Source organism: Athene noctua, chromosome 10, assembly GCF_965140245.1.
Source record: "Athene noctua chromosome 10, bAthNoc1.hap1.1, whole genome shotgun sequence".
NCBI lineage: Eukaryota > Metazoa > Chordata > Aves > Strigiformes > Strigidae > Athene > Athene noctua.
Window position 1 is genome coordinate 22,880,179 of NC_134046.1, and position 14,083 is coordinate 22,894,261.

Below are 14,083 nucleotides of genomic sequence, written 5' to 3' on the forward strand. Positions count from 1 at the left end.
CTCATGGTAGCAACAACAGACTTAAGAGCCTTTTTTTTTCCCCCCCCCCATCCCCCAGTCACTTTTTCTTTCTTGCTAGCTTCAGGCTAGTAAATGCCACTTCATATAAATTGTTTTTCCTAGTATATTTGCTTGGGCTGTTTAAGTTTGGAAGATCCAACCAGTAGAAATCCTCCAGTTATTTTAGAGCCACGAGATGTGTCTGGAAAGATGTAATCAACAAAGTGCCTTCTGGGCAATGGTAACTTGGACTCTATTCTTAGACACCCATGGACACATTCACATTTATCTGGTTGTAGTTACAGGGATATTCAATTCCAGGTTCACTCCTTTGATGACAATTTCGTGCACAGCTTAGAGAAAACTATTTTCGTTAATTAGGTAACAGAATTACATGAGTAATGATCTTATACTTTTGCTCATGCTTAATACAAGACTTTCACAAACAGGCAAACAAAATTAAAAGACAGACCTCAAAGAAGCTTAGAAATGTAATCACTCATAGCTAGAGTATCTGCTGTAACAACACAAATGTGCTGGTTCCTCAGAATAATCACAAAGCAAAGAAAGAATGGTTAATCTCTATATAATAATGTTCACAGAAGGTCATGTTGGTGTTTGCCCAACCTTGAAACAAACTTCTAGTATTGTTAGCAGCGAAAACAGCCTAATACAGAGTCTAAGAAACAGCTCCCCTCCCACCTCATATCCTCAACATTTGGGGGAGAACGAATCACATTAGTTTGTACCCTTTGTACCACGTGACCACATACACACAGCAACAAAATTCACAGTACACTTAGAGACTTATGGTACTGTTTATTTTAGTTCAAAATAAACTGTGCATTTTATGTATTTGTTTACAGTTTGCATGTGTTTTAAATATCAGACACAAGGAAGAGAGCTGTAGAAAAGCATGGAGAGGAGATTACCAAGCATCGATGGCAAAAATTTATGGCTGTGCCATTCTGAGTAACTCAAACTTGACACGAACCAGAATCCTATGGCATCCATGCAAGTGTCAGTCCCATACACGCCAGTAAGATAGGAGAGGAGAGATGGACTATACAGATGTAGCACTGACTGCACGCTTAGCGACCCCGAGCTTCTCTGTTATCTTGAAGATGGACTACTAGACCCCGAAGGTGGACAGCAGAACTGGTGCAGAACATTATCTTCCCTGCCAAGGAAGAGGGGGGCAAGAAAGAAAAGAGACAGAGGAACAGAATCATAGGGAACAGCATTAGGAAAGTTAAGCTTGAGATTTTTTTTTTTTTTTTTGGTTTTGTTTTTACATCCACAAATAGTGTAAGGTGTAAGTACCATCCAATTAACCCATTTCAACCTCAGAGACAGGACTTTCAACACAATGAACCACCACCAAATGAGCCTAGGCCAACACTTAAACTCTGAAACAAAAGCTGATTTGGAAAGGGCAATTTCTGTTTTCCCCCATAAGAAAAATACGTTAAGTAGTTACATACATACCCAGCCTACTGTGGCCATGGCTCCTTTATTTTTAACATGCTTAAAAGAAACTTTCCACAGGTATTTTCACCACCCTTATTCCACTAAAAATGCAGAATAGATTTATTCTCCTTCTGCTGGTGATTTACATACAGAAATATTAACAGATCTGCACCTTCCTCCTCCCCCCACCTTCTTTAAAAGCAGAAGGAAGATCTGTGTTTCCATGCGGAGTTGCCAGCATCATGAATGGTGCTACAAACCAGAAGGCACAAAGGCTATTAAAGCAGCAGTTGGGAATACCTACATCTGTAAAGCTATAAATGTGCTTTATGGTGGGTGGAGGAAGGAATGCCGGCTTAGCAGGAAGCTTGGACGAGGTTACTTCTTTATCAGTAACACAACCACGAGTGGTCATTTCCTTTAAACTAAAGAACAAGCTAAAGGAGGAGGATGGAAAGGAACACAATGAAGGAAGAAAACCAAGAAAATCCAAAAACAAATAGTAAATTTCATGATATTCTGCCAACTCCTGATTGTTTTCAGGCAGCTTGCTGTGTACGAACAAAATTCACCATTTTTGTATCTCTAGATCACGTAGGCATCAAGTGGAAAATTACAAGTACTACTATAATTATGCTAGCTTTCCCTTGCCATAGGGTTTGAACACAGATGCCTTATATAATCATCTGAACCTCATACTGACTTAGCACAGTATATATGATTTGGTCAGAGTTTGATTCTGTTTTGCTTTGTTCATCTGCATATTGCATCTTCCTTCCAATATGCTGGCTGGTCTGAGCTGTGTTGCTTTCACTCCTTTGCTCAATTTGAAAAAATATTGTCAAGCTTTTAAATCTGTGCATATTATAAAGACAGGCTATGGTGCTTAAATGTGCTAAGTTATATAGTTAGGCAATTGCTATTCAGTTAGAAATTATTCAATTTTTTTTTTGGTAGAATACTTCAATAAATAGTCATATCTATAGTAGGAAGGAAGGATTCTGAAGTAGAGCTTGTGCAGCTTCACCTGTGACTAATCATTGACTGGAAAAATACCACAGGACTGAGGAGTCTGCTGTGTAGTGTGGGACATCTTTATACATGCTTGTATGAAGGACATGTGAAATACTTGCTACGTGTCTAAGCCTGGGAAAGAGTATAGTGATCATCAGTGGAAACAGTAAACCGAGAGCTGCAAAGAACCATATTTATCTGTAAACAGATATTTTTCACTTTCAGGAATTTAAGTAAAAAGATCACAATTTTCCCTGACTGTGTCTAGTGTGCAAGAATTCCCACCGTGCTCTCGAAAAAACTTGTGAAAACCCAGACCACTCTAATACAATATAGAAGCATCTGTCAGCTAGACATCATTGTATGTTAAGCATAATGTAACCAGTTACGGTAACAAGACAGCTACAATGCCTACCAGTGGCTCAGACAAAAAGAAATAGCACAATCAATCCTTCTATCGTCTTCCATACAGTGGTTTGTTGCATGTAAGCCAACATTACCTGGTGAAACAAAGATTCCACATTAAAATTTCACATAAGTACAGTATTTTCAGAATAATGTTTTTACCTCCCAGAGGTGCTGATTAAACATTAAGCAGGTAGAGACTGCAAGAAAATGATGGGATTTTTTTGGTACTATAACATCCTTTGCATTATCTTTTTGTTTTCACAGGTATCACTGGGGAAGAAAAAAAAAAAAAAAAGAAAAAAAAGAAAAGAAAATCTCTAGCTTCACAGTTTTGAAAATGGTCTTTGGACATGATAAGGGCATCTAATTTAATATTAGAAGGATGGAAGGTAAAGTGGATGGAGAAAGGAATGAGTGACAGCCAACGTTTCATGCAAATCAGAAGGAGGAAATCATAGTTATGAATAAACACATCAGATGCAAAGATGCTTAGATATTAGTGGTAAGCAAATCTGTCCACAGTTGTAGTTGCATATATAAGCCTATTCCATATCCGTACAAAGAATACAGATATGAATAAGACACTATATTTCCAAGCATGGGCACTATTCTACATCATACATCTCCCTGTGTGGAGCCATTTCTACAGCCATTTCTGCTCTAACACTCACCACAGAAAGGCCCGAAGAGCTGACAGGATTAGGGCTACAGGGCATTAAAAACAAAACCATATGAAAACCTCCCCTAATTTCAGCAGAGTAGGAAGCCTTCTCCAACACTGGGCTGGTGAACTATCCTCAGACTGTAAATGAACCCTGCGTGTTCAGGGAGTGGTGTGAACAGCTGAGTAACTTGAAGGTTCAAGTGATACACTCCAAGGTGACAACTATCAGGTGCACAAAAGTGTGTGCACGTGATCGGTATCAGGTATCCAGCACCTACACAGACAGGCTGGAGTACTAACTGAAGTTTGTCGAGAAAGATGTGCTTACAAAATGCTGGGAACAGACTGTTCTCCAAACAAGAAACAGAGATGGTTAAATATGCTTTCTCTGAACGCCACTGTATGTCCAGGCTTGGCTTTGCACGTACTCTATCTGCAAGGGCACTGAGATAATGCAGGCCTTATCAAGCAAGAGACTCAGCAACAAGACTACATGGATCCAGGCCCTTTTGGAAGCCTCTCCAGGGTGTACCACCGTCTCCTTCACTTTGCCCTTCACAGCAGACATAAAACCTGGATTCAAATGATTACTTAGAAGTAGGGAGCACCTCATGGAACTTGCAGCTTCAAACTAGAGTACATTGCTTTTAAGGCTCTACTTTGGGAGGCAGGAAGGGAAAGGGAGTCAAGGAAGCCAAGCTACAGACATTACTGGTAGCTTTGTTACTATTTTTTAAATTTCCAAACAAAAAGAAGCAAAAAAGAGCAAACATAGGAGGCATATGGGCTAACTAGAAGACAGACAAATAACTAACTGGAATTACATAATATGCTTATGCTTCTTAAGATTTTTTGTTATAACAAGAGAATGCAAGATAACTTGCATTATTCCTGTCTATTTTGAACACTGTAAAATGAGCAAGCAAGGGATTACTGCAATAGCTGCAGTTATTAAAAATGCATTATTTCCCTATTAACAATTCAAAACAGATGCCAAAGATCGTCTTGACTAGAAATAAAACTGCTGGAGTGAATAAAACATCCCGCAATTAGCTGACAGCAAATCAGAGATGCTCCAGATTTCACTGTAGTGCATTCATTAATTGCTTCTTTCAGAGCAAATTTAATTTTTAATTCTGGTCTACAAAATTAATCCCTCCGCGTATTTTCTAAATAAAGCCTCAAACCCTAAGTTAGACTGAAGCATCTATTGCTGTTAGTTTTGCTTGTAATGATTTCTGTTTATAAATTGATAAATGGGAAGACTAAAAGCTAAATTTAATACTATTAAATGTATATGGAAATTTAAAGTCCAGTCTTGCTAGTGTTCTAGTAGCTGATTTTAACTCACAGCAATAGCATTCCCATATACAGGTTGTTTACAAAAACTGGTGCATAATTTGTACTTGACTAAGAGATTACAGATGTAGTAATGTCAAGTTGCAACCATCAGTTTAGGTACAACAGCTTCAGAAATTTAACTTGTGAGTACTCCAAACAAATTCCTAATATGAGGAAGACTGTAACAGTCTGGCTCTAGCACACCACCACATTTGTAAGTAGGATACTTCCTGGGATGGCATTAACATCATTGTATAATTTGAAACTAAATTCTACAGAACAAACTTGCAGCTCTTTTTTCCTTCCCAAGAACAGAGTGCTTCAGGATGACAGGGTAATTTGTGTTAGAAGGGTCTTCTGGAAGTATCTGTAGTCCAGTTCCCCCCTCAAAGCAGGCCTAACCTACATCACACTGCTCAGGGCTGTGGTCCAGCTGAACCAAGTGTTGCTGAAGACAGACAGCACCTCCTCTCCTGGCCTCTGTTCCAGAGTTCACACTCCTGGTGAAATTCCCCTCTCCCCTGTCTTGTATCTAATCAGATTTTTTCTTACTGCAATCTGGTTTTGTTGCCTCTTGTCCTATCGTCTCCTCCTCTCCTATTACAGAGCTGAAGACAGCACCAGTCCCAAGACATCTCTTCTCCAGGCTGAACAGCCCCTGCTCTCTCAGCCTCGCCTCACCGGTCATGTTCTCTGGCTCCCAGACACCTTGGTGGCCCTTTGCTGGATGTGCTCCAGGATCCCGATGTCTTTCCAAAAGCCAGTCACTCTAGAGGAGGTTTCACAAGTGGTGAAAGAAGAGAGGAGATGTCCCTCCCAGCCTGCCGGCCCCTTGTGCTCCTACAGCCCTGTATGCAGCTGGCCACCACTGCCACACGCACACTCCACTTGCCCGTTAACATCTTTGGCAAAAGCTCATCTTACACCCAGGTAACTCATGTCTTGGTCTGGGGAAAAGAGGTAAGAGAAGAACAAGGCCACAAGGCCACAAGGCCTGAACTCCTTTATTTAACAGCTCATAATGAAAAAGGAGGTTAGCACAGATCAAGGGCTGCTGGCAGACCTAGGCTGGTTAGCCAGGAAAGGGGATGAGCAAAATGTGGAGAATATTAAGCTTCCTGGCAGCCACTGACTGATCCATTGATTGCTCCATTACTGTTAGGTGAATATGGGCAACACTACCATACTATGAACTGTTGGAAGTTCCATTGATCCTAGCTGAGTTACGGCTATATATGTACACACAGTTGGAGAGTTTGAGACCTAGCCTTCCTTGAGAACAAACAAGGTCAGTGACGAGTTCCTCCACACCCCCCAATCCTTAAACCAAAGCTGAAGGTCTTACGGCATGTTTGGGCATTATCCAAATCTATATGTTGTTTTACGCTTTAGCACTCTCAAAATTGTCCATGCTTTACAGATCCAGCGACATTTAGGGCATTCATTTTTTTTACCACACAGAGAGAGAAAAAAGGCTGGAGAAGTTTAGGATATTTTAAGCCCAAATTTATGCTGCTGCAAATTTTAATTAATGTTATTACCAATAAAATTAATAAAGCACTACCAACAAAAATAAGAACCTACATGGAGCAAGATATTGAAACATTCAAAAAACAACTAGTTTTCCCACCAACATCCATATAGGAAGATCTCTAAACAAGTCTAACAGTTAAAGCATTACAAACTAAGGACAAGGGAAAAATAAAAGCCTCATTAAAAAGCAAGTGGAGAATCTAATCATGTTCAGGTCCTGCTCCTCACTGAAGGAATACTTAGTTGTCTTACAACTCAACTATGGATTCATTACCACCAAATAAAACTCTGATGGGATCAAAAACCAAGCATACGAACAGATGCTGCAATGTAAAACAACAGGATGAATCCAAACATGCATGGTTAGAGATAACTAAGAGATGAAAGATTCAAATTAGAAATATGTTTATGCATTTACAGATTTAGGATTCATTGTTTGGTTTTGTCTTCCTTATTACCAAGTGCAAAGTGATTTGATTTTTCAGCACCAGACTTCCAATATTTTGATATTAGTATTATTCATGAGCTGGCAATTATCACTAAGTTAATCAGTAATAGTAAAAATTAAAGACAATTTTTTTCATGACATGCACAATTTCTTAACAGTTCTTACATTTCTAATCACTTAGATTAGCTGTCCTTTGATGCTTCTCTGAAATGACTGTTAAACACGGGCACTGACAGTGCATTGTACTAAGATGCATAATTACTGCTCTCCACATTTGATCAAAGAGAACTTGGAAAATACACAGTAAAGACATCTATGTTAAATGAAGCATTATTAGCTGGGAAAACATATTTTTTTTTTAATGTATTCAGGGCAGATTATACTTGGCATCAAGGGTCTGCATCTGTTTAAAAACACCTTACTTCCATTCAAAGCAAAAGGCAGTGCTGAGGCTTTTGCAGGTCCACGCCTTTAACCTTCAGAGTGCCACAATACATAAGCTTACCTCACATACTGTCAGCAGATATTCAGGGTTTAAAAAAAATATTGCTCAGAAAAACATGAATATCCTACATAAATTACATTAACATTTCAATATGTTTATTATGTGAGAACTAAACAGACAACTAGCTTCCTCCTACCTTTCAAAGAGTCTAGGGGGATGTGCCTCTTAAAGCACATGAAGCTCATTTTGGTGTATAATTCAAGAGTGCCTGACAGAAGTGAATAGGACTATCCTATGCGATGTTAAAAATGTTGGATATGTTTTTCTCATACTCTTTTTTTTTTTTTTTTTTTTAAGACTAACTACTATTCCTTTTCTTATGTCAAATTGTAACGTTAGATCTCTCTTCAAAAATAAAAAGTGGGTGGACCATATCTACTCTTACCTGTACTCTGAGTGTGTGGCAGGGACAGCTAGCTGGGTATGGTACAATGGAGCTGGACAGCAAAACTGGTGCAGAGTATTTAAAGACCTACGACACAAGGAAAAACACAAAGTCAAAACACCAAGTGTTTAGAAAGGGGCTTCTTAGGAAAAAGCAGGTGCTAGTAGGGATATTTGAAACTCATGATAACTTTGAAGGAAATTTGACATACAGCTGTCAATTCTGAATCCCAGGAAATAAAGAGGGAAATAGTCCCATGGTTTAAATATACACATCAGGAATGATAGTGATGAACTCTTCAATGAAGAATCAAAGTTTTGTGGCAGGATTAAGATAAAATGCCGATTTAAGACTTGGTTTTTGCCTTGCCATGCATAACAGAGGCAAAAGCTAAACACTGAAGGCTAAAATTCCTACGGAAATGAAGCTTCAGACCTGCACATTACTCTGCACCAGTCAAGCTGTTTCTTTGTTAATGAAATTACAAACACAGTGCTTAAACACAAGGAGGAATAATGCGATGAATATGGACATAAGCTTTCTTCAAGCCCAGCAATTATAAACATACTGCAACATGTCACTTATAAATTTGAAAGAATCAAAGTTTCACCCCAAGTTTTAGCAATGTTCTGAAATGTGCAGTACTAATTTAATTGCCATCATTTGTTCAAAGCATGAAAAAATAAAAAAAGCTTTACAACACAAAAAAGATATTCTGCACCCCAGATCATTATGTCTGTATTGCTTCATTAAAAACAAGGAAGAGTTGCAAAACAAGACAAGGTATTGCATCTGAAGTAAAGCTTAGAAAAATCTTTAAGCAACACACAGTACACTTCTCAGCATTTTTGATGTTTGTGCCAGGGAACACTGAACAGGGTTTAGCACAGTAAGTCCTCCATGATAAAACAACCTAATCAAATTTCTTAAGACACAGCATTCTTCTAGGAAATCATAAAAAAATAAATCAATATTTTCTAGCTCTTAGAGTGTGCACACATGGAAGAAGTAGTCATTAAATTGCAAATCCTCATTTAACTTGTAAGCATCCAAACTGACTATTAATAGAGAGTGTGTGTATGTGTACATACATGCACCTTTTTCCCCTACTCATCTTTTGCTTGGCATCTTGACAAATGTTTCAGAAGATTGACTTTGATTCTTTTGTATCCCTGAGGCTTAAAGTAAATCCTGTGAGGTCACTTTCTTATAAGATCAAACAGAGTGGTTAAGCAAAAAAAGTCAGGCTTTGTTCAGAAAGGAGTCAGTTACTAATCCTTTTCAAAAAAACAAGGTCAGCCTGTTCTGATTTCTGTTGCCAACAGTGTGTTAGCAACTGCATGGCCAAAATGAGTTGGATTTTCTGTTTAAAGATAGCAAACGATGGTAACTCCTATAAAGTACTTGAGCTTTTGGAAATAGAAGTGCAACACAATTCAGTCACGAGGCAGACTGCCATCATGGGACATACCCTGCTAACACCTCGTAGCACGTAATTACTAATTGGTGGCACCTTCAAATCACGTGGAAAGGTGACCAGAACAATTCTAAAGAAAGATGGACAATGTTACCAAAAACACTGATGGACCACAATAAAAGCAGTTAGAACACTCAAAAGCTGTGTTTTCTGACAAGAAAAACATACAATATTCACACAAGTTGCTCCACATAATTCACGGAACCAGGGCAATACATTATAAGTGTGCATTGCACGATAGTCTCACATTGGGTAGGGAAACCGATCACACTGACGAAATCGCTGCTTCCTGCTTTGTGAATACCTAATTCTTTTTAGTAGAAGCAAAAGGAGGAAATTAGTATGACAGTGTCCCAGATTCCCTTCCCACCACTCTCTTTTTTTCCCATGCAAATCTCTGTATTCTCATCAATAGTACCTCTTTTTTCAGACAATAAAGCGGTACATGTATGAAAGTATCTGGATTCAGTTCTGCTCAACAAAGGACTTTGGACAGAGATTGCTCCTGGCTATTCCAGAAATAATTGCTCACAAGGCTCCATAGATCTGTCCTACTCTGACTTTCTTAGGTCCCAAAAAATATGTAAACAATAAAGTTGTTCCTATAATCTCCGTTTGCTCATCTGCAGTTAAGGTTAATACTCACCTATCACACAAGACTGGTTAGGAGCTCAACTGCTTTGAGTTTCTTTTCGAAGGTGCAGTAGAAATGCAAAAGTCCAGCCACCTTGATAGCAAATAAGAAGTGCCAAAGGTTTGTCAACTAGTAAGTACACTGGCACTCTAGGCATCATAGGTGTAGGTACGGAGTAGATAAAACAGATAGCAACATTCAACTGCAGACTTGTAATTAAGTTACCACATATCGTTGCTGTGTTCCAACCGGAACATCTCAAAGACATGCATTCAACACATAAGGTCAGGTTTCAGCCATTTCTTAGGGCATTCAAAGATAGGCTCTTTGGCCAACTAGTTACAGAAGCAAACATGAGGTTTGGACTCTGCTCTGAATTTTAAAATTCAGGAGTATCTCAACTCAGTGTTTTGGTTCTTCTAGATCCCATGACTGGTGCCCAATCAGCCTGACAGCTGATGAGGCTCACGCTTTACAGCCTCTGTCATAGGGTATTAATCTTACCCAAAGCAAATCCACCTTCTGCTGGTGCAATCTAAGATCCAAATACGGCATTTTATGCCTTCAATCACCTGCTAACAGTACTTCCATTCATTTACTCCTCTAGAACATATCAGAAAAAGTTCAAGATTCAAATGTCTTTTGTTTTTTAAACTATATACTCAAGCGTTCAGCGTTCAGCACAGGTTGGCATTCAAAATAGAACTGATCTGATAAGTTGTAACACCTAAACACATCAGAATAAATGTATTTAAATAATTTGGAGGAGAAGTAATCGCTTCCCCCATTCACAGTACCATAGATACTTGGCCCTATTAAGTTTAGTTTCTACATCTCTGATCTATGGTTTTCAAAAGATGATTTAAGATTATAAATAGAGTATAGCTACTTCAGCAGTGACACAAGACAAATTACTGAATGGATTAATGCTTCTTTCGGTAATTTCAGTTTCTGACACATTACCGCAATATCCCAGTGGACACCACAGCTTCACAATTTCCTGCTTCCAGGCCAAGTTGCTTCCAGGTCTCCCCAAGTGCTCATGGACAGGTAACTGCTTGTCATTTTTTTAAGAAAGTTCTTTTGAGAACAGACTAGTCAAACAGTAAAAACAGAACCAAACCTGAAACAAGACCTTGAAATCACAGCTCCCTCGGGTTACCAACATAATGAGAAAAATCCAGACACAAAGTAAGTAGGCAGACCCGATGTAGGTTTAACTGTTCTTCTCGTGTGTGCCATTCGACATCACTCATTTAAACAACACTGTCATATCCATCAGCAAACAGAAATGACCATTCTTTTTATTCCTTCAGTACTAGTCTTGCTCAGATGTGCAAATAAAAAGCAACAGATTACTGATCATCACCATAAAGCTACAAATGTGGGGTTTTTTTTCCCATTTTCTCTTACAATCACCAACAAGCCTCCCAAAGCCAGTAGACAATTTTCTCGATATTGATTATAAAACGACATGGAAGAACAGAATAGCAGGCTATTAACTTGGAATTTTGCTTTAACAGGCTACCCTCTTACTGTTTTCAAAATGTCCTCTCAGCAGGCTGGTCACTATCCTCCTGCTCCTGGGAACCGGGCAGTGCTGCTGTGCCACCGGCTGCAGCAAGCACCACCTCCACCCAGCACAAGGCTGACAGCCTGCAGAAAGCTTGTCCTCCCAACTCTGAATAGCACACGGTATTTAATAGAGGATAGGAGAGCCAACCTTTTTTTATTTTGCAACTGTTTAATTTTAACCATGTGTAAACCTGTGAGTAGGTTGACAGCATTAACAAGTTATCGCTGTCTCTTCTTCCTAACAAGATTATCAGCTTTCAAACAGAAGAAATTGAGAGACAGTTATTTCAGATACTTAGTAACTAAGTATATTGGTACAGGACCACAGCTGGGACAAATACTGTCTTTCTATAAAGTTAATGATGTGGCTGATGACAGGAGTCTACTAGGTACATTTGTACTTAACTGCTGAATTTTTCTACAGCCATATTACTTCATACACTATTCCTCTTCTTTGTATGAAATAACAATCTGTTCACCTCCATCTGCCAGTATTCTTCCTTTTCTTCTGGTACATTTTTCCGTGAGCTGCTGTGTTCCAATGAATATGTGCAAGCACTAGGGAAAATTTATACCACCACAGCCGTCTGTATACCTGGCACTAGTTAACACATATTCTTTTTAAAAATAGCTTGTAAATAGCTGAAGTGGTAGACAAGCTCAATCCCTATATAAGCCCACTTACTTCAATGTCATCTGAGCTAGCTAAGAATAATTTGTTGGATTGGATTCATGTCTATAAGCTAATAAAAGGATTACTTCCATTTCTCACTATTTTATCCTGATAAGAATAACATTACTTTACAAATTGAAAATTTTCTTTCTCACCTCAGTCCAGAGTTATGGGTACAGCTGAGATTAGAAAATACTGTAGTTAAAAACTAGTAAAGTCTGTCGTATTCTTGTTTAATAAATCTTCTTTAATAAGAAACAAAATTTGAAATATAAACAAACCACCAAATAGGTGGCGAACAATAAAAAGTGATAATCATACAGATTCACATTGACTCCAGCTCAAAGTTGGCTTTCTTAACATATTCATTAACATGCTAGAAGGGCTTTCAGAATCCAGACACTGACTGAACCCACAAGACAACTTGCTTTTTGGAAACTCACCCCAGCAGGGAAAACAGCAGATAGCTTCATATGGCAACTCATATAATCTCCTCATACTCCAAGTTTGATTGTAGTTGTCTGGACACGTCCGCTAAGAGGTGATTTAGCAGATGATCCATTCACTATTGCAGGGACAAATTCCTACTGTTCTGACATCAAAGATATTCCTTGCACTACTTGGATCTTCACCCAAAATACACAGGACAGTATGATTCTGGCTTTTGAAATAACACTGAAAAACCGCTTCTTTTGTTTTTAATTCAATTCATCTAACTTTATATTCAGCAGTCTGTAGCCAAGTATGTCAAGGAGAGGCTGTTGTGCCATATAGCAAATCCTATGGTTTTTTCCACAGTGTTTTCCCTACGCACTTTTTTGAAGGCCAACTCTACAACATTAAATGCTGTTATTGCTTTTATGGTTGCATATGTAAAAACCTTTCAGTTCACATGTACTTGGCAGAGATCATCACACACTACAACCAATATCTTTATTCCCATCATTTCCTTTCCACAAGATGGCTTTCTGTACACAGCTTCTTGGAAACCAAATCACAGGAAGGTAACAAGACAACTCATGGCAAGTAAACATCAATATAATTACCTCACACAGTAGTCTGAGAGTCAAGAAAACCGCCCAGGTATCATAAAGGAGCACAACCTTTCTAGATCTGCTATGTTGGCATCTCCCTCCTTCCATCTCTGTCCCCTCTCCCATGCAGTAGTTCTATAACCTAGTTAAAAGCATTATGGAATAGGATACTTTCTTAACAGAATTGAGAGATGGTTTCACTAGATATCAAAGATGCTCAATAAAATCTGCAGTTTGAAGAGATCAGCACACGCAGGCTAGAGTACAGACCACTGAATATTGCTCAAGAATACAAAAAATTTGGTTCTCATCAAAATGATTAAATATCAGCATTTGGACATGTTGCAGTATAAATGCAAACTGACAGGTTCTTGTTTTGAATAATACTACCCTTTATATATTTCCAAGTCAAGTGTCCACAGCTGGATTTTTCAAAAGAACGATTAGGTATGCTTTCACTGACCTCTCCTCCATCAAAAGGGCCTTAAAACAATTACCATCTCCTGGGAGACTAAAACCAGTACCGTCACAATAATAAACAAGAAACATCAGTTATTTTTGTCCCATCCTAGAATGCAGTGTTTATTAATATTATAGATAATTATTTTTAAAATAATTATTACAAACTTTTTTGGTTTTATAAAAATGAAATACCAGCCTACATAAACAGGCAAGAGGCAATCCTTTTGCATCCTAGCCAATACACAGTTTGTAGGCAGCCTCCAATACTGGGTTAGCTGTAACTAGGGTGAATTTAATTAAGATTGTTAATATGTAGACGCTTATAATTAGGAACACTTATTTCCCTTTTGATTAAGTCTTACTACAAAATCATTTATTCTGAAGGGTGATGTACAGTACACATAAAATGCATTTGTATCATTGGTGCTTACTAGTCACTTGCAAAAATCTGTAAAAAAAC

General features: G+C 38.4%; 1 protein-coding gene across 8 annotated transcripts in view; it reads right to left on the reverse strand.

Moving 5' to 3' along the window:
- The window catches only part of IQSEC1 (IQ motif and Sec7 domain ArfGEF 1), a 356,135-nt gene that overhangs the window by 178,314 nt on the left and 163,738 nt on the right, over window positions 1-14,083 (reverse strand). For 5 of the 8 annotated variants that reach the window (XM_074914136.1, XM_074914133.1, XM_074914135.1 and 2 more), the window contains one exon: window positions 7,769-7,855. The exons of the other annotated variants lie outside the window; for them this stretch is intronic. In XM_074914136.1, coding sequence (XP_074770237.1) covers window positions 7,769-7,855 — 87 coding nt within the window. The remainder of the gene's footprint in view (window positions 1-7,768; window positions 7,856-14,083) is intronic. 8 annotated transcript variants of the gene reach the window in all.